Below are 22,400 nucleotides of genomic sequence, written 5' to 3' on the forward strand. Positions count from 1 at the left end.
TCCTTCTGACTTCAGGGCCAGTGCTCTATCCACTGCGCCACCTAACTGCCCCCCAAATTCTAATTTAAAAACATTAATATTTTAAGTACAAAACACTCAAAGAGCATTTGTTTCAGTCATGTCCAACTGTTTGTGACCCCATTTGAGGTTTTCTTGACAAAGATACTGGAGTGTTTTGTCATTTAATTTTCTAGTACATTTTTAACAGGAAACTGTCAAATAACTTATCTTGAGCCACACAGCTAGCAAGTGTCTGAGATCAGATTTGGACTCAGGACTTCCTGACTCCAGGCTTCATGTACTTTCCACTGTGTCACTTAGCTGCCCTCCATAGGAATGTGGCCTGATACTATCTATTGACTTGAAGTAGCATAGTAGAATTAGAAACAGAAAGAAACGGGAGGGATGGGAATAACATTACGAAGAATTAGGCAACTGATAGGGAGCAAAGAAATAAAAGATTATTTAAAAAAAGTTTATGAAAATTGGGTGATTGAGAAAACGATGGGACTGTTAACAGAAATAAAGAAATCCAAAGGGGAAGTTATAAGATGATGTGATCATAGTTTTCATTTTGGCTGAACTCATGATTTCTTAGTACTGAAAATGGAATGTAGTTCATCATGTTTTAAGCGAAAAAAGTGTCTTATATACTCTTTGTTATCTTTAGGATGGATAATCTATAGATTTCTAAATTGTATCTTCTGTTATGATTTAATGTTTATATAGGTCACACATCTACAACCACCACTGTGATAGATGGCAAAAATGGATCAGTGCCCAGGACGTCTGGAAAAATGCTGAAGAGATCAGTCACAGAAGACATTGTCACGACATTCAGCTCTCCAGCCGCATGGCTTCTGGTTATTGCTCTAATCATTACCTGGTCAGCTGTAGCTGTTGTCATGTTTGATCTAGTGGATTACAAAAACTTTTCAGGTAAAATACGGAATTTTGCTTTGGAAGCCTTAATTATGATTTGCTTTTTATCTACCACTTTTTTTTTGGGTCCCTGCTCAGTTAATATGTATTCATTAAATGGTATACATGTCTATACCAGCAGTTGTTAACCTGATGTCTACAGACCCAAAAAGAAGTATGAACAAATTTCAGAAGTTCATGAATTTGAATGGGAAAAATGATTACATCTTTATTTTTGCTAATACCTAACTGAAATTTAACATCCCCTTTAATTCTGGTTCTAGGCAACAAACATTATTATAAGGGATCCATAGTTTTCACCAGACTGGACTATGATATGTATTGCTATCATAATCATTTATATATCTATATATCTATATATATACACATACACACATATACACATATTTAAGTGTATATGTATGTAAAAATAGTAAATAGTATTATACTTAACATACAGCAATATAATATATAATACAACTAATAATTTATATATGTTTAAGGTTTGCAAATCATTTTACATATATTATGTCTTTTTATCCTTTCAACAACCCTGGTAGTTTGGTGCTATTATTCTCCCCTTTTTTTAGATGAGAAAACTGAAGTCAACAGGTTAAGTGACTTGCCTAGGGTCACATATTTAGTGTGAGGCTGGATTTAACTCAGTCTTACTGATTCCAGGTTGAACACTCTGCTGTATCATTTGTCTGTCATAAGAGACAGAAAAGGTTAAGAACCCCTGGAAATGTTTAGTATATCCTTATAATATTGGCTTTTGAACAGCTGTTAATATAATTAATTGCAAAGAAGAAAGTCTGAGGATTGGGAGGGAGATAGTATCATTGGTAGGAGTATGGAAGAAGGTCAATTTGGGGGTAGGAGGTACAGATGATTAATTTTTGGACTTGACATATTGAGTCCAAGTTTCAGGTAGGACAGATAGATTAGATGTGGCCAATAGGGAGATGAGATAGAACTCAAGGAAGAGACTAGGGAAAGAATGGATTATAGCCATCTTTTGGGGAACATGTAGACAACTGAAAGTGTTGCTGAATTGAATATTGTTTTATTAATTGATTGATCCTACTCAAAACCTGAAGTGGTTTGAAGTAAAGGCCTTTGAAATAACCTAGCCTGGCAAAGCAGATGAGACTTAGGGCCATAATTATATTTTTCAAGAATCCAAGCTGCTCTCTTTCCCCTCCAAATTCTCAGTTTTCTTGCTTATTGGTTTTAGCATTTTTTGTAACTTTTCAAGCAAGAGTAGAAACAGGAGGATGGCAGCTGCAAGTACCCTTGCTTTAGCTTCAGACATTTGGCTCCCTCATGCTCATTGCGACATTTAACAGATGTGCTACTGAAATTATCTGGTGAAATAACATGAACAAATAATTTTGAAATCATGGAGTTTGAGGCCTGTGTTAAACTAATAAATCAGATCAAACACTAGGTGCATTTCAGAAATCAGAAAAGAATTCATTTTGTAAAGGATGACTTAACATGGTAGTAACATGTATGGCAACAGTGATTATAACAAATCTAAGGATCTTCGTTATCATACCTTTTTATCATAATGATTACTTAAATTTACCTAAGTGGAGGAATGATTTATTTGATGACTATGCTGCTTAGTGTAAAGAAGTCTGAACCTGGAAGCAATATCCCTTAGATGAAAACCCAGTTGCTGATGTATGACCATGAGCAAGCCCTTTAATCATTCTAAGCCTCAGTTTTCTCATTTGTAAAATAGAATTATTACTTGTACAGTCCTTAATGGTTTGTAAATTCTGTTCTACTGATGCTATTTAAATTAAAGAAACATTTATTAAGTACCTACTGTATACAGAATCCCATGTTTAGGAATTTTGAGATATAGAGATATTAGCTAAAATAGATACTATTTAAATAAGATACATGCATGAAAGATTATTCAAAAATTCAATTCAATTAAGCACTTACTATGTGCAAATTACCATGCTAGGATGTGGGGAAAGAAAAAAATGAAAATAAAAATAAAATTATTTCTCTCCTTAAGGAGCTCAAATTCTAAAGCAGATCATAATATGTATGTAGAAAAGAAGAGAGTAGTTTCACATGAGGGAGAACTCTAATAAGTGGTGAGACCATGAAAAGCCCTCATTATGAGGTTCGTGCAACTAGTAAATGTTGTAACCAGAATAAGACATTGTTACATTCAAGCTTCAATCTTTCCATTTTTCTTATCTTATTACTCATTCCCCATTGTAAGACACAGAGGTGAGGAGATAAGAGTTTTTAGGTGTAGAAGTTCAAGAGACATAATTTCTAGGTAAAGATTTTATTAATTATGGCTAATGAATAATTAATAAAAAGATTGGTCATTTGGTCAGCTTTCTTAGTAGCTTCTTGATGCTTATACGCCCTTGGAAGAATGGCTGTTCCCAACAGGTCAGCAATCAACTCTGATTGGTTAACAATCATTAATGAATGAAGAATGAATATTATAATGAGAGGTGGACCTATTCTAATAAGGAGCTTAGAGATGTGACTTTGATTATGTCACTTTTAGTCTTAGACCACCTCCAGTCTGAGAGAGGAAAAGTGACATAATCTAGACAAATCTAGATCTACCCCCACCCAAGCATTAAGTAGAACACAATGGACTTCCCTACTTGGGTGGCATCTGAATTAGATAAATTAATCCAATCTCATTATCAACACTATTTTTCAGGGGGTGATTTGACTTAGTAGAGAATGAGGAAATAGGAAGGGAAAAAATCCTGGATCTCCCCAATGGTAAATGGTTATTAATATAAAAGAGAAATAATAATATCTCTCATAGAAAAGGGGATGGAGGAAGGTAGATAGAATCCCATGTGCTGGAAACAAGTAGGCCAGTTTGTCTGGAATGTTCAGTGTGTGTGTGTGTGTGTGTGTGTGTGTGTCTGTGTGTTTGTGTGTGTGCGCGCGCGCGCGCATGTAAGTACGGGTTTGGGGGTGGAGGGGCATTAGGAGGAGCAGACAGTAATACAAAATAAGTCTGTAGATGTAGGATTGAATAAGACTGGTCAGTTTAAAACACCAGGCTAGTGTTTTAAAATTTGATCCTAAAGTCAATACATAGTCACTGAAATGAATACGGGAATGTCCTGGCCTCATCTCTGCTTTAAGATTATTTTGATAGCTCTTTGGAGGATAATTAGTAACAAGATAGATTAGTAAGAAGAGGCTAAGCAGGAGGCAGCTGTGATGCTTAAGTCAAGAGGTGATGAAAACTGGAACCAGCATACTAACTGAAGGCAGATTCAAGAGATGTTGAATGATTTGGAGCTGGAAGGGACCTCAGATATCGTCTAGTCCAATTTCCTTTTCTTACAGATGATAGAACTAGTGCCCATAGAGGTGAAGTGATTTACTTAAAGTCACCCAATTAACAAATGGCAAAGCTGAGATTTGAACTTAGGTTCCCTGATTCCAAATCAGAATTTCTTCCTTTGTGCTGTACGAGACTCAATAAGACTTGGCAATAGCCTGGATATAAAGGTGGAGCTAAGGGAAGAAGTCAAAGTGAGTCTGAGTTGCAAAGCTGAGATACTGGAACAAAGAACTTAGGAAGCAGGTGCAACTTTGGTGGGAAGATAATGAATTTATTGTATACAGATTGAGTTTAAAATAACTATAATACATCCATGTAGAAATGTTTGCAGGCAGGTGATGAGATGGTGCTAGAGCTCAGGACAGAGTTGAGAGCTGTACATGTAGATTTCATCATTGTCTACATAGAAATGATAATTGAACCCATTGCAGTTGATGAGATCATTGAGACAGAATGTAGAGATGAGAAAAGAGGGCCCAACATAGAGGCTTTGGGGACAAATATACTTAGGGACATCAAGTATGTATGTATATATATATATGTATATATATATATATATTCATTTCTTCATCTCTCGTAACTTCACTGGCTTCCTCTTGTCCAATTCTTATTTTCAAAGAGTTATTTTCTTCCTTAAGATTATGGATCTCTGGGGCAGCTAGTTGGAGCAGTGGATAGAGTCAGGAAGATCTGAATTCAAATTTGACCTCAAACACATAACACTTACTAGCTGTGTGACCCTAGGCAAGTCACTTAACCCCATTGCCAAACCAAAAAAAAAGAAAAGAAAAAAAAGTTTCTGGATCTCTTTTTCTAATTGGTTGACTTTCTTTTCATAATCTTCTTGCTTTTCTTGGATTATTCTTATTTTTCTTTTGAGTTTTTCCTCAATCTCTCTCATTTGATTTTTAAAGTCTTGGGCACGTGACCATTTAGCATTATTCTTTGGGGCAGGCACTCAGTGTCTTCCTCTGAAGATGAACCTTGGTATTCTCTATTCCCATAGGAGCTCACTATGGTTAGATTATTTCTCATTTGCCTGTGCATTTTATTTTTTGTAATAGTTTAATTTTTATAATCACCTCTAGTCCTGGTGTATGGGACGTGGTACCTTTGGCCTCAGATCCTCTTCATTTCTCCCCTTTGAACTTGAACTCAAACCAAGACCTCCAGCCTCCTGTAAGTGTTCAGAGCCAGGGGTGAGCCTGCCACACTGCTTCTGCACTCACCACTGTGCTGGTTCCTTCTCAATCCTGATGCTCCCCGTAGCGTAGCTGGGCCTGATTTTCCCTGTCAGCAGAGGTTCCCTAGATCTTCCCCAGCTCGGATGCCCAACTCCCCTCACTATCCTGGAGATAAAAGTTCCTATAGCTGGGGCTGAGACAGCCTCCCAAACCAGCTAAACCCAGGACTTACTGCTTGTTGTTTAAGAGGTCTCTAGCCTACAGGTGTTTACACTGGGAGGAAATTGCTTCCTGGGATTTTTCTTCAGATCTTCTGTGATTGTCCCAGAAGGCACCCTGTTAGGTCCCTACTCTTACTCATTTTTATTGTGCTCTATGTTCACCCAGAAGTGCTATTTTATCTCTTTTGTGGAGTAAAATCTTGAGAGCTTGAAATTTTCTGACCTACCTCATCAACTTCCCAGACTCCACCCCTAAACTGAACTTCTAAATAGAAACTAGATGGTAAATTTTTCTGACAATATCTAATTCCCTCGAGTTTCATCCTAAAGTCAACAGCATTATTTCAGTTATGTAAACATTTAGACAAAATGTCTAGCAATAAAATAGGTATCCCTCTTTATTCTATTGAAAAAATGTATTGCTCAAAAATTAAATGCAAAAAATACAATATTCATTATTCTATTAAAATACAATATATTAAAATACAATACAACATACAATACAAACTATAGTTCTGTTGAAAATTAAATATAAAAAATACTATTATGTACATACACATACATACATATACACACATTTTATTTCATTTCTCACATTGTGCATCCTATTTGCTCCATCTCCCTCATCACATATAGATACATACACACACAGATGTGTGGATGTGTGTGTGTGTGTGTGTGTGTGTGTGTGTGTGTGTGTGTGTGTGTGTGTGTGATCCATGCCTTAGGTCTTTTTTTTTCCCATACTATAGGCTAAAATGACTTTTTCCTCATCTCCCTCACCTGTCTCTTTACTTCTCCACCCCTTCCCCTCTGCCTGCATAAATTCAACCCATCGAAAATAACCTCTTGTAGCCTTCCCTGAAGGCTCTCATGCTCCCAACTCAGTCCCAGGATGAAATAATCTCCCATTTATTCAAATTCTGGAATCACTTTGCTCCTACCTATTTCCTATTGTTACTATGTTATAGTTTGCATTCTAATTAATTGTACACATTTCTTTACACTCCCACCCCCACCCCCAGTCTATTATCTTATAAGAACCTGGAGTTCAGTATCATGTCTGATCATGTTTTAAAGTTTAATGTCACATTTTTGTATTTCCCTGGGCATTTAGCTCATAGTAGGTGCTGAAAAATATTTGTTGCACGAAAGAAATGCTGTGTTTATCACTCCATATAATGGGGGCACATTTTACACATTGCATTTATTCATTGTGCAGTGAATATCTGAGTGGCTTTTAAGCAAAGTATTATTCTAAGCACTGTAAGGATGATAGCCTCCAAGGAGCTGATGATCTAGTAGGATCAATAAAATAGAGACAGAAATAAATGTAATTAAAGGCACAAGTTCCATAAGGGATGCACAAAGTGCTATAAATTGAGAGGAGGACAACTAGGATGGTGAAGGCTCTGGAGATCCTACCAGATGGGATCAGATGAAGGAACTAGGGATTTGTAGGCAAAGAGGATAAAAGGTTTAGGGGAGACAAGCCAGCTCCCTTCAAATATTTGAAAGGCTGTCAAATAGAAGATGTATTAGATTTGTTTTCCATGGCTCCAGAGGATGGAACCAGATACAGTGTGAGTAAGGTGCCATGAAAGATAGAGACTTGAAGTAAGGACAAACTTCCTATGAATAGAGATGGACCAAAGTAGAGTGGGATGCTCCAGGAGGTAGTGGGTTCCATTCACCACTGGGGGTCTTTAAACAGAGACTGGATAATCATGTGCCAGGGATATTATAAAGAGTTCCTGTACAGGTATGATTTGGATTATATTCATTCCCAGAGAAGGGAATAACAACATGCAGTTCAGTTTGACTTCAGTGGAGGGTACATGCTAAGGAGAAATGGATTGTGAGACTAGAAAGCTTTATTGAAGGCCTTTCCAATATCTTTATAAGAAGTTTTTTTTAAACTTTACTCAAGAATATCATTATTTACTGTCATGTTATATGACCACAAGTACAATCTGTGCGGGCTACATTAATGAATGGCTGAATAAATTTAGTTTTTATAACAATAAATGTCAAAATGATGAGGCAAATGAAGCAAACAGGATGCAAAATGTGAGATATGAAACAAAACCCAGGATGTGACCAGTCAGGAAGTGCTCAAAAAGACTATGCATTGAAGCCCCCCACAGTGGCCTTATCTGTATGCATTCACAAAGCATTACCAACTCCCTGACATTCCAGACACTCCAGAACAGTGCTCTCCTTCCCCTTTTCCTGTTCTCTTTGCTTATCTGTATGGACTACGTGGCATTCTGGAGCCCCTTCCCATTTTCATAAACTGTAGTAGTTCCCCCTCTTCCTCTATCCTGTTGAAACTATATATAGACCAGACATCTAACTGGCTAAGTGCTCTGTCTCCCATGGGGAGGAGATATCACTGGGTGCTCTGGCCTCCCATAAGGAACAGAACCCTCTGGATGCATCACCCCAGTAAATAACTTTATTAACTTGGAGATGGTCAGAGTGACTTCATTCAAGACACTGTGCTATTCCTCATCGTTCTGGTACACCCATACATTTGGGGTACCTAAGAACCCCCCAAAACACCTCAAAATCTTCTTGAAATATTCTGTGTGCATAGTTCACCTTTTCAATGATAATCAATATTTAAGTCATATAGTAAAGGCATTTAACATTAATTAAAAGTATAAATACATTTTGAATCACAACAGTGATTTTCTTTTCATGTAATGTAAATAATTTTACTGTTTTAGACAAGTTTTTCTTTTAAAAAATAAGATACAACAAAAAAATCTTCATAGTCTTAAAACCTTATTTGCTATGTATGATTCTATAGTCCAATTTATGCCTTAGTTTTGAACCTCTGGAAAACAGTTTGGCAACTGTGCCTTACTATTGTAATGCATCAGGCACTGTCACATGCCTCAAAGATTTGAACTGGAGGAAGGGGATTACATGCAGATTCTGTTCACAAAGTGATCACATATAAAAATAAATAAATTTTCAGAAGTAAAAATCAAATAGCTGCAAAAAAAATCTAGTATCTAGTATTTGGAAAGGATTTTTAAATGTCTTAAATTAAAAAAACATAATTAGCTAATTAATAGCTATAAGATAATTAAAAGGGATAATGTAACAATGATCCAGTAAAACTTGACCTAATTAAAAATTAAATGCTTGGTTCCTTTGGAAATCAAATACCATGGGATTAATGAAGTAAATTTCCTTTTATGTGTAAAATATGCTATTTCTTTTCATCTTTAGGTGAGCTGGACACAGTTAATCCAATTCAGTTGCTAATTTTGCATTTCCGTTTAGAGAGTTCTCACCTGCTTATTGTAATGTTGATCATAAGAAGTAGTTCCTTCATTTCAGTTTCAGTGATTTGTGGGATTGTAAGTAATAGCCTTCTGTTAACAATATTTATTTTTATTTGCCATTTGGTTACTTTGGTCATATATTCATATTATAGATGAAGAGCTTTATTTATCACCTAATAAACTTGGAATTCCTTTTAATTTAACTAAGTAAACATTTTAATGTCTACTATTTCAGGCACAGAAACATTTGGTTTGATATTTTGCTTAAGAAATAGCATCAACAAATCCAGAAAACATACTGAGGAAAGCTAAGAAAACTCTAGGGTTAGGCCAGCTGTCCTGAGGACTTGTGTAGGAAAGTCCATTGACTCTTTTAGAATGCTAAGGAATATCTTAGTGTCCTGATTCAATATTTCTATAAAGAACCACTGAATTGGATGGAGGCATAGCTGATCCAATCATTCTGGCCACCTTTATGATCAATACTAATCACAAACGTTGAAGCAACTATTTGGTTATGTGCACTGATTATTAAGAAGGCCAGTGTAATCTGATTGTGCAAATAGGCATCTATTCTTTTTGTCCATATAGACATATGCCTTCTTTACATGCTGTGGTTACCAAGAAGATGTACAGAATAGAGTTGGGTCCAAGAGATAGTTATAGTAAAACATAACATTTTCATGTGAAAGTCTTATAAACAATGAATAAAGTACATTTAAAATAGTTTCATACTGAACTGTGTCATTTATCTATTGCTCTTGAAAATTAATTCTACCGATATCTTTTTTTGTTCTTTTTTTCCTTCTGGCATGTGTCCCAGTTAAGCAGGTGTGCTATTTGTCAGGGTTTCAAATTAGGAGAAAAGACCTTCAAGCAAACCCTCAATTCACAGATGAACTTTCACTTTTAATACAAAAATTAAGTAAATAAATATGTATTTACATATATTCAAAATCTACATATATATTTCTAATGCAGATACAGTGAAGGTTTTAAATATCTAATTATATTGAATATAATTGCATTAATTCAGTATAATCTCCCCAAAGTCTAAGAGTTGTTTTTTTGGTCTTTCAATCCTATATGCCTTGCATAGTGCCTCTCACACAGGAGGTAGGTACTAAAATGTTCACCTAATTTAACAGATGCTTGGTAAAAAAAAAAGTGTTGGAGACACTGTTGGGGGCAAATGTAGAAAACAACTTGGGCTGTTTTTTTCCCCCTAAGAATACCTTTCCTCTTCAAATAATTGCGTAGGGAATCTCATCCTTCAGTGATTCTGCTTCCTCTGATTTTTTGAAGCTGTTAATGTCTATACCAACATGAACTGATGGGAGGAACCATGAGAATGAAATAATAAAACAAAACAATGAAAGAAAAGGAGAGCATATAGTATGCTTCCATATGCATTCAGACTCCATAGTTCTTTTTTTGGATGCGGATATCATTTTCCATCCTGAGTTTTTTTGGAATTGTCTTAGATCCTTGCATTGCCGACAAGAGCCAACTCTATCCAAGTCAGTCATCACACAATGTAGCTGTTACTGTATATAATGGTCTCCTGATCCTGCTCATTTCACTCAGCGTGAGTTTCATATAAATCTTTACATGTTTTTATGAAATCTGCCTGCTCATCATTTCTTATAGCACAATAGTATTCCATGAAATTCATATACCATAACTTGTTCAGCCATTCCCCAATTCCCCAATGATAAGCATCCCCTCAATTTCTAATTCATTTCCACCACTAAAAGAGGTGCTATACATATTTTTTGCACATGTGGATCCTTTTCAGGGCATTAATTCTTTTCGTGTGTGCTTATCACAGTACCTGTCACTTTGACAGCTGTTCTATAAAAATATGTTCATAATGGAGGTGGGAGGGGAGGTAGGAGGATTCAAGCTATTTGATAATATTATGATGTAGCAGACTGAATCTCATGACTTTAAGATCAGTAGTGAAGTTTTTCCCTTAGGTTCCTCTTACAGATGCTTAATTGTAAATGCTAATGTTGACCGTAATTTATAGATGCTGAATATTTTAAAATTTGATACCTTTTGTTCATAGGTTGTATATGATATATTTGCATGTGTTTATAAAAAGGTTATAAGACAATCCAAAGTATTTCTTATGCATCTTGTCATCATCCATGAATGAAACCATATCTTATAAGCAAATTCCCCCTTATATGAAATAATTATCATTTGTTATGCTATAATTATTGTTGTCACCTCATGCAACTGCTACATAAAAGCCCTTCTCATCAAAAGGAAGGTAAGGTATTCTTTGACAAAATATTTGAAATTAGGTTAAAACATGGTTATTCCATAATCTGACAGGCTACATAATGTTGATGGCAATTTCTTTCTATGACTTGAGTTCATATAATTATAGATGTAGAACTGAAAGGTGCCTGAGAAGCCAGTGTGTCCAATATCTCATTTTACAGATAAGAAAACTATAAAATGCTAGAAGTTAAGTGATTCCAAAGCCAGTCTTCTATCCATAGCATTATACTTCTTTTTTTAATCCTGAATGGAGTGATCTGTATCCTAATTTAGTCTTCATGACATCAACTATGTTTTAGTATTGCAATGAGATGAATTGATTTCATCATCTGTGATTTATAAATGTCATACCCACATATTTACCAATACATAATACAAATCCTTTGCTAAAAGTTCTACTGGTAAAGGAGATAATCTAATTATAAAACCCTTTAAGTTGAATAAAGGAATGCATAAAAAAAATTATGAAACACTTATTTTGTGCCAAGAATTCTGCTACATGTTTGAGACATAAATACAAAAGTGAAAGACTCCCTGACCTTATGTAGCTAACATTTTAAAAGGATAAAACAATATTTATAGGGTGTGGTGGCTAGGGAAGAATGTTTTTGTATAACAAGCTACATATATTGCCATTATGTAACACTTTTGGAGCACTTTATGAATATGAGCTGTGATGCTGATAATGTGCCAGCCATTTTCTATTTTAGTATGACCAGAATGACCATCATAAAACTTTTTACACTTAGAAACACAGAATGTAATTTTCCTAAAAAAACACTTACAAGCTGCCAGGCCCCATGTGGGCCCCAACACAGCATTAAGTAAGTGGCCAGCCCTACCCCACCCCTTCTCAAATGCAGTGCAGCACCAGGCCCACCAAGAGCCCTAGGAGAGCAATCAGGCCCCACATGGTACCTGCACAAAACAAGGTAAGTATCTAGGGCCTACAGCCCCTGGCATAAGCTTGGGACAGAGCCCACTCTACCCCAGGAGCAAAGTTCAACTTTAAAGTAACAAAATAGGCTGGAAAAAGTGAGCAAAAAATCCAAAAACTGACCATAGAAAACTATTATGGTGACAGAGAAGATCAAAACACAAAACATCAAAACCTCAGAAGTGGACAGCAGTGTCAAATTGTCTACATGCAAAGCCTAAAGAAAAATGTGAATTGGTCTTAGGCCCAAAAAAGAACTCCTGGAAGTGCTCAAAAGAGAATTTAAAAAACAAAATAAGAGAGATAGAAGAAAAAATGGGAAAAGAAATGCATGAAAAAAGAGCCAAGAGTTTGAGAAAGGAAGCACAAAAAAATAGATGATGTACAAAAAGTTACTGAAGAAAACAACTCCTTAAAAAGTAGCATTGGCCAAATGGAAAAGGAGGTTAAAAAAAAAGCTACCTGAAGAAAATAACTTCTTAAAAATTAGAATTGTACAAGTGGAAGCTAATGACTCCATGAGATATCAAGAATCAATCAAACAAAATCAAAAGAATGAAAAAAAAAGGAGGAAAAAAAGAAAGAAAAAAGAAGAAAATGTAAAATATCTCATTGCAAAAACAACTTATGTAGAAAATAGATCCAGGAGAGATAATTTAAGATTTATTGACTCCCTGAAATTCATGATTCAGAAAGGACCAGCACATCATACTTCAAGAAATTATCAAAGAAAACTGCCCTGATATCCTAGAACCAGAAGGTAAAATAGACATTGAAAGAACCCACCGATCACCTGCTGAACGAGATCCCAAAATGAACTTCTAAGACATTATACCCAAATTCCAGAATCCCCAGATCAAGTAGAAAATATTTGAAGCAGCTGGAAAGAAACAATTGAAATATCATGGAGCCACAGTTAGGATTATATAGGATTTGATAGCTTCTACATTAAGGGATCAGAGGGCATGGAATAGATTCTGGAAGTCAAGGGAGCTAGGATTACAACCAAGAATCTGTGACCCAGAAAAACTGAACATAATCCTTCAAGGGAAAAAATGGCCATACAATGAAATAGAGGACTTTTGAGCATTCCTGTTCAAAAGACCAGAGTTGAACCAAAAAAAAAATGATTTTCAAATATAAAACTCAAGAGAAGCATAAAAAGGTAAAAAGGAAAGAGAAAACATACAGGATTAAGTCTAAACTGTTTACTTGTCTACATGGGAAAATGATACTTGTCACTCTTAAGAACTATATGACTATTAGGACAGGTAGGAGTATACATAGACAGAGGGTGTAGGTATAAGGTGAGTTTGATGGAATGATATCCAAAAAAATTAAGAAGCAAGAAAGAGGATTATACTGGCAGCAGAAAGAAGGGAGAGGTACAGTGTGGTAAGTTATCTCACATAAAAGAGGCATGAAAGACCTATTAAAAGGGGCAGCTAGATGGTGCAGTGGATAGAGCAACGGCCCTGAAATCAGGAGGACCTGAGTTCAAATCTGGCCTCAGACCAAACACTTGACACTTTCTAGCTTGTGACCCTGGGCAAGTCACTTAACTCCAATTGCCTAAAAAATAAAAAGACCTATTAAAGTGGAGGGGAAGAGGGAAAGGTGGTGGGAGTGGGGAAGCAGTGGACATTGCTTGAAACTTACTCTCATTTGAATTGGCTCAAAGAAGGAATAACACAAACAATCAATCGGGAATAGAAATTGATCTTACTCTATAGAAAAGTGGGGGAGGAAGAAACGGAGGGGGCACTGACAGAAGGGAGGGCAGATTAGGAGAGGTGGTGGTCAGAAAAAAAATGGTGTTTGTATGCTCAATGTGCTACCCTAAACCTTGTTCTCTCTGGAAAGTAGATGGTATGGTACTTAAGTACTATTAAGTAGCTCAAACTCTATTTTGGGGAACTTTGTAAATTATAGAAATCCATTTTTATGGCAATCAAACACAAAATATGAACCACCTGAGTTTGCTAAAAGCTGAATGTGATGGTTCCTATGGTACCAGAGATAATTCATCCCTTTGAATGTTGGCCCATTTTGCTATTTTTGCAGTAATAATGTTTGAAACATAAACAAATTTACTGGAATCCCAAATGGATTTTATCCTCATGAAAACTATTGCAAATCCATTGCATTTATAGCAAAATCTGAGTTTTATATCTTCTGTTTTTAAGACAAACTAATAATTTACATTTATATCAGTACCATAAGGTTTGCATAGAACTTTTCTTACAATAATAATGTAAGATATGGTTTTCAAATACTATCATCGTCTACATTTTATAGATGAGTAATCTCAGATTCATTAATATTAGGTGATCTGTCCAGAGTCATACAATTAGTAAATGTTGCAGCCAGGACTATAAGAGTGTTATTTCCAGGCTGTTACCTTTCAATTTTTGTTATCTAATTATTCATTTCTTTTCTAATTACTTATTCCTCAAAATTTTATAAACGTTTATCTCAAAGAGTGTTGGAAATAATCACATTTTTTTCCTCCACAGATACAATGATTGAATTTGAAAAGCCCTAAGAGTTGTGATTAGGATCAGTTTTGTCAAGACTTAGGAATATAAATGCCTTGCTTTTGACATGGCTTTGGCTCCAGTTACTTGGAAGTGTTTCAAGCACAAACATCTGCAAAGCAAGTTTGCAAAGGAAAAATTGGTTGATTAGGGTCAGATTGAGAAAAACAGGTGAAGTGTGCTGCTATTTGCATTCAGCGAAAATGTTGGTAATGCTTCTCAGAGTATCAAAAAGCAGCCTTTGAACAGGAGCATGGGCAGAACAACTGGGAAATGCTATAAGGAGACTACTCAATAGGAAAAAAAAATGCCTCGATTAAAGTGAATAGACTTAGGCTTTGAATTTCAGCATTGTCCTTAAATCTTCTATTTCTAAGCCATTTAAATAAATGCAAAGAAGTGATGACTTTAGGAAAATGACAGCACAGAATCCTAGGTGAAGAAGGGCCCACACCACTGAACCAAATTTGAAAAAAATATAACTATTCAGATGCAAACTAGAGAAGTGCCAGCTACTTCTTTCTATAGTAAAGACAATCAGTGTCACAAAATGCATATAAATTGGGTAGGTAGAGTTTAATAAATTTAAAAGCTGTAAAATGCCCAACATCTGTTAGCACTGAATATATTCAAAGGAGTTCAGATCTGTTTTAGACCTTGATGAAATGCAAGAGTTTTCAAACTCACCCCTTACTTTCTTCATTTTTCATTGTAAGAAGAGAGGAGAGTGAAGGCAAACTTTATGTCCCACCATAGTATTATAATGATGCTGATGACATTTGGCATCTGCATATGATGCATGATTGCATATAGTGAGGGTTTGAGAAACTCCAGATCAACCTAAGAAAAAGGCCATTAACAACAAAAAGTTCTAATGACATCATGGACTATATGTATAAGCATGTGCATACGTGTATGTAGGACAGAAGAGACGGCAAGTTTTATATGTTCAGAAGCTCTTTCATTTCTACTGGAATTTCTTGAATTGAAATCATTGGGCTTATAAAGTGAGGACAAAGGTTGAGGGAATGAGGGCAGTGGAAGACTGAATTAGTTTTTCTAACACATGCTGATCTACTGTATTGAATTTTATTTTTGTCTACCATAGAAACCTATAGAAGCCTATAGAAAATAATCACCACAACAAATATTATAAGTGCTTACTACATGTAGATCACTTAGCTGGCCAATAGAGAGATTTACAAAATTCTAGTAATATTGGAATTGGAAGGAACCTTAGAAGTCACTTAATGTAACCCTATTATTTTACAGATAAAGGGAAAGTAATTTACCCAACTTAAGTATACTAGTAAGATAGATAGTTGTATAGAACTTTAACTAGAATGGGGGTTTCCAATTTTCCCCCTTTTTTGTTGTTGTTTAGTTGTTTCAGTCGTGTCTAATTTTCATGACCCCATTTGAGGTTTTCTTGGCAAAGATACTGAAGTAGTTTGCCATTTCTTTCTCCAGCTCATTTTAAAGATGAGAAAACCCAAGGCAAACAAGGTTAAGTGACTTTCCCAGGGTCACACAGCTAGTAAACAACTAAGGCCAGATTTGAATTCAGGAAGATGAGTCTTCCTGACTCTTAGCCATGTACTCTATCCAGTGGGCCACCTAATTGCCCTGGCTTCCCTTTTTGTGCTCTATTACAATATTGGCTTTGTACTTGGAAGATCCAGGTTCAAACCCTGTCTCTGAAGCTTACTAAGTGAGTGATATTAGACAGGTCTCTCAACTTCTGGGCCTCAGTGTCTTATTTTCTAATATGAGTAGCTTGAGTCCACTGTTTTGACGTAAACTTGAAACAAATATTTTAAGCTCTATGTCAGAACTATGCATTACGAAAAGTGATTCCAAGCCAAAACTAGATTTTTTTCCTGTTATTTTACTTATGGGGGAAAAGTACATTTAAGTTATTTAGCAATTTAGAGAACCCCTTAAAATTTTAATTCTTCTCTAAATGGTGTCATATTGCTGATATCTACAGGAACATTTGCAGCTAAACTAAGTTGAAATGAGACTTTACCATATGTATTTCTTTGAAAGTCTGAGGCTGATTATTTACTTTGTAAATAAATTTAACTTCTCTAAAATTGAATTATTTAAGTAAATAAAAGTATACTTTCTGTTCAAAATATCAGTCATATAGGTACAGTGGAAAACAGGGAAAAGAAATCTTTTAGAATTTAGATTGAATTAAAAAAAAGAAATATGTGTTTCAAGAGTTTCAATCTTCCTTAATGTGAGACTATTCAAGGGGGGAAAAAAAGGATAATATTTTGCCAACAGGATGGGTCCCAGGAAAATTATGAAGTAAATGAAGTTTTTTTTCTTCTACATATTTAGTTTTAAATAAGGGATTTTAAGGAAAAGAATCAAAGGATATGATTTTGCACACTTTTCCACCTGGGTAGGAGAGATATGTTTGGATAATTTGCTTACTCAGCTTGCAGTAATATTGACCAACTTCATCCAAATAAGTAATCTCTTCACCTTGACCTATATAAAAGGCTTCTGTTCAACCAAAACTCATGCATCTCTCTCCTACTGATTCCTTTTTATTCATTCCCCCATTTATTAAAAAATTAATTAATGGACTACACTGTTACTTAAGTGTACTAAATACTTAACTCTAGTGTTAGAACACCATAATAGGTGATGAAAACGATAAAAAAAATAGTTGTCATGCTCTTTCCCTTCGTTGAGTTTACAGCCACAAAAGGGGTTGTTGAGAGGCACCAAACAATCATTTATGACTGTTAAACACAGTGTTAAATGATAAATGCTATTGAGAGATGTAAAAGGAAGTAATATAGAAAATCCAAGGGAAAAGTCTTAGCAATAGAAGATCAGGGAAAGCTTTCTGGAAGAGACATTGGAATCAGGCTTTAAAGGATGAGGAGGCTAAGAATGAGAGGATGGACATTCTAGGAATAATGTGAGGAAAGGTACAGGATGAGAGAGCTCAGGGTATATTTAAGGCACAGTAAGTAATATTTTGGCAGAAACATTTGGTTCTTATAAGAAAGTGACTTCAGAGAAGACTGGCTAAAAATGTATAGTAGGTCCAGGTTGAACCATGATAGCCAAAGGTGAAGTGCTAAAGATTTTCGAATATAGATAATTTAACTGATTTGGATGTGAGGAAGAAGAAAAAAAGTAGTACTTAATACTAATGTTTTGAAAATTGTAGGTATGTGGTGATGCCACTGTCAGAAATGGTAATCAGAGAGGGAAGTAGATTTGGAAGGGGCAGGAGGCACAGATACTTAACCCTGCTTTGGAGAGGTTTTGATGACAGTGGGTCATTCAGAGTGCCCTGTTGGATGTGAAGATGAGGATCTATAACTCTACAGAGAGATGAATATTTGGGAGATAGATTTGGTAGAGGTGGTAGTTGAACACACAAAAATAAGTGAGATTACCAAGGAACTATAGAAAAAAATGTAGTGGAAGATAAAAGATAGCTCCTTAGGGAGTACTGACAGTAAGGGCTTGGAGGAGAATAGGGTCAAATAAGGGAAATAAAGAAAACAGAAAACTGTAACTAGAACATGACATGTACACTAACTCATTTATGTGAGACTCACAAAATATTTTTGCATAGATAATGCATGGTCCTTTATAAGGTCTTTTAAAAAATATGTATTTGTGTATGGGATTGTGGTGTCAAATGCAAAGACTTGTGGGTTTTTTTTGTTTGTTTTTCTTTTTTTTTTATCACTTGTGCTTAGCAGAGTGCCTGGCACATAGTAGGCTCTTAATAAACGCTGATTGACTGAACCCCTAAAAGCTTGAAGACACAGTATCATTCACTTCAAAACAATTTAACAAATGTTTATGAACTGTGTCCTATGTGCCAGGCATTGTGCCAAGAGCTGGAACATTAACATGCTGCAAATGTATGTGGTTTCAGATATATCTTGATTAAAAGCAGGTTAAATTAAATCAGCTTCCCTATTTCTTATGGATTCAAAAAGTGGTTAACTCTTAAGAATGATAAGCAAAATGTCAAGTTTGAACTATTTAATAGGTGTTTGCAGTCTGTTAGCTATGTTCCTGGATCTAAGGAACACATTAGTTTCCTGGGAGCAACAGTGATGTCTTCATGTACACACACACACACACACACACACACACACACACACACACACACACACACACACATACATTCCTCCAAGGTTCTTCTTTTTCCTGCCTAGGAGTTACTCTTCCTTCTACCATTGATAAGAGTATATTTGAGGCTCAGTTTGGAATCACCAAAGTTCTAAAGAATTCTGCTTATCTTAAGGCAGAGACTAAATAATTCCACTGCACTTCAATATTGTATAATTGTAGTGAAAACTTTTCTTCGACTAGAGCAGACTTAATAGAAAAACAAAAAGTCATCAAAGCTAATTTGGGAATGCAATAATTGTATAAATTTTATAAAAAGAGGACTTTTTTTTAGTCCAGAGGATTTCTTTTTTTAACAATCAGATTTTGGTTATACTATTTTAAAATAGCAATACTTACTGTGCTCTTACCATGTCCTGCATTGCTGCATGGCAGCAATGAGAATTTCTTTCTTTCATTTACAAATTATAACTAAATTTAAAAGATTCAATAAATTTTCTTTGAAAAAAGTAATTTTGTCAATTTAGGTACAAATGCTTTGTTATACAAAAATAGGTAGCTGCCAATGATTCTAAAAGTCATTTGTGATATGAACAAAGTAATGTTAGAAGAAGATTACCACAGGACCATATTTAGAACAAGGAGAGAAATTGTATATTTGGGAAAATAGGTGTTACAGAAATTCAATTATGAGAGCTCTTGACCTCAAATAGTAGTCATTGTGAATGAAGAGGAAGAGATGACTCATAGAGAAACTTCTTAGAGAATTCTGAGAACCTACAACTTGGTCACATATTAGATGTTATTAGTAAAGATATTAGAATAGTCAAATATATTTTGAGATTCCAGTGAGAGTATGTGTTCACATTCCTATGAATGTTAACTTTTTGACAGCTAGTTGGTATAGTCATTCAAGTTCTGGATTTTGGAGTTGAGGCCTAGTCAAAATTCTGATTTAAATACTTGCCAGATAAACTACCAGGAGCCAAGGTGATAGAGTAAGCAGTAAATCTCCATAGTTCTCCCATTATTAACATTTTCACCACCACAAAATAGTACCACAAAACTAATCCTGTAATAGGAGAAACAGCAAAAAGGTGGAATGAAACAATCTTTGAGCCCCCAAAACTTGGAAGACCATAAGGAAAGTTCTCTTTCACTTGGGTAAAAGGGGAGTATAGTCCAGGAAAGGAAACATTCCTGCAAGCCAGCCATAAGCCCCACCTCATCAAACCAGCAGGAGATCCTCAGCCCCAGTGTGGTAGAGCAAGCAAACCCTAACATTAGCACCTCCCTCCCCAAGGGTCTCAGCATAGATTGCAGAATGGGCAGACTCCAGCTCTGAGAACTGCCATGTGCTTCAGTGTACTCCCAGGCAAACAGGCAGATGCCAACCTTATAAGTGCCTAAGCAAACAGGAAGCCTCAGTGCCAGTCTTGCTATGTGCTTCAGCATAGCACTGGGCAAACAGGTAGCTACCAATGGACAGACTACCTCATATTTCAGTATATCCCTGGGAAAACAAAGAAACAACCCATAAGCCTCAGCACATTCCAGACACCACCACTAGGATGCTGGCTTAGCACCAGGTAAGCTGACAGACACTTATGCCTCCTGCAGTGCCAGCCACCCTCCACCCAATCCCATCAGCACAGTACCAGACATGAGGGTCACTTGTGGATCTCAGGGCAACATCAGTGCAGCACCAGGTAAACAGCCAGGACCTACAGCACCTGGCACCAGAAGCCTGAGACAGAGTCCTTCCCAACCTGGGAGCAAAGCTCAAATTTAAAATAAAGAAAAAAGACCAAAAAAGACAAGAAAAAAAACCAGCAAAAAGAGAATCTGACCAAATAAAGTTATTATGGTGACAGGTAAGATCAAGACACAAATTCAGAAGAGGACAATAATGTCAAAATGCCTATGGGCAAAGCCCCAAAGGAAAACAGAAAATGGTCTCAAGCCTAGAAAGAACTCATGAAAGAGCTCAAAAATGAGCTTAAAAATATTATAAGAGAGGGAGAAGAAAAATAGGGATAAGAGATGAGAGTGATGCAAGAGAATTATGAAAAAAGAATCAATAGCTTGGAAAAAGAAAACAACTGCATAAAAAGTAGAAATGACCAAATGGAAAAGTAGATACAAAAAATGTGCTGAATAAAACTCCTTAAGAAGTACAATTTGCCTAGAAAGGAAAGTATAAAAGCTAATTGAGGAAAACAACTCCTTAAAAGTTAGAATTGGGCAAATGGCAGTTAATGTTTATGTGAGACAACAGGAATCAATCAAACATTAAAAAAAATGAAAAAGAACAGAATATAAAATAACATATGGGAAAAACAACTGACCTGGAAAATAGATCCAGGAGAGACAATATCAGAATCATTGGACTAACTGAAAACCATAATCAAAAGGAGGACCTGGACAGCATCTTTCAAGAAATTATCAAAGAAAAGTGCCCTAATATCCTGGAACCAAAGTGCAAACAGGCATTGAAAGAATCCAAAGATCACTCAGGAAAGATATCCCAAAATAAAAACTCCAAAGAACACTATAGCCGAATTTCAGAATCATCAGGAAAAAAAAATACTGCAAGTTACCAGTAAGGAACAACTTGAATATAGGGACCCACAATCAGAATTCCACAGGACTTAGCAACTGCAACATTAAAATATCAGAGTTCATGGAACATGATATTTCAGAAGGCAAAGGAAATTACCTGGCAAAATTAATCATAATATGTCCAGGGGAAAATGATCATTCAACGAAATAGAAGTATTTCAAGCATTTGTAAGGAGAAGACCAGAGTTAAACCAAATTTGATTTCCAACATGAAGACCCAAGAGAAGCATCAACAGGTAGAAAGGGAAAAGAAAACATAACTGATTCAATAAAACTAAACCATTTATGTCCCTACATGGCAAGATGATATTTGTAATTCTTAAAAATTGTACCACTAATGGTACAGCTAGAAGGAACATACATAGCCAAAGTATATGAGTAAAAGTGAATTTGAGGGAATGACATTAAAAAAAATTAAGGGATGATAAAGAGGAGTACAATGGGTATAGAAGGAAGGGAGAAGTAGAATGCAGTTAATTATTTCACATGAAGGAACATGAAATACCTATTACAGTGTAAGGGAAGATGGGAGGCAGGAATAATGACATTGTCTGAATCTTACTCTCATCAGTATTGGCTGAAAGAGGAAATCATATGCATAATCAGTTGAATTTACAAATGTACCTTACCCGAAAGTAAAGTAGAAGAGGAGGACATTAAGTAAAGGGTAAAGAGGTTAGGGCGGATACTGACAGGAGGGAGGGTAGATTGGGAGAGTTGGTAGACAGAAGCAAAATATGAGTGAAGAGAAAAAGGGTGAAAGGAGAAGACAAATGGAAGGAAGAATAGGATGGAAGGAAATACATAGTAACCCTGTGAATGTGAATGGGATGAACTCTCCCATAAAATGGAAGTGGATAGCAGAGTGGATCAAAAATGAGAATCCTACAATGTGTGGTTTATAAGAAACACA

General features: G+C 35.7%; 1 protein-coding gene across 1 annotated transcript in view; it reads left to right on the forward strand.

Annotated features, from left to right (window-relative positions):
- Positions 1-22,400, forward strand: part of TRDN (triadin) — a 155,223-nt gene that overhangs the window by 67,363 nt on the left and 65,460 nt on the right. The window contains exon 2 of the mRNA XM_020986972.2: positions 730-939. Within this exon, the coding sequence (XP_020842631.2) occupies positions 730-939 (210 nt within the window). The remainder of the gene's footprint in view (positions 1-729; positions 940-22,400) is intronic.

Source organism: Phascolarctos cinereus, unplaced genomic scaffold (assembly GCF_003287225.1).
Source record: "Phascolarctos cinereus isolate Bilbo 61053 unplaced genomic scaffold, phaCin_HiC Scaffold_5;HRSCAF=322, whole genome shotgun sequence".
NCBI lineage: Eukaryota > Metazoa > Chordata > Mammalia > Diprotodontia > Phascolarctidae > Phascolarctos > Phascolarctos cinereus.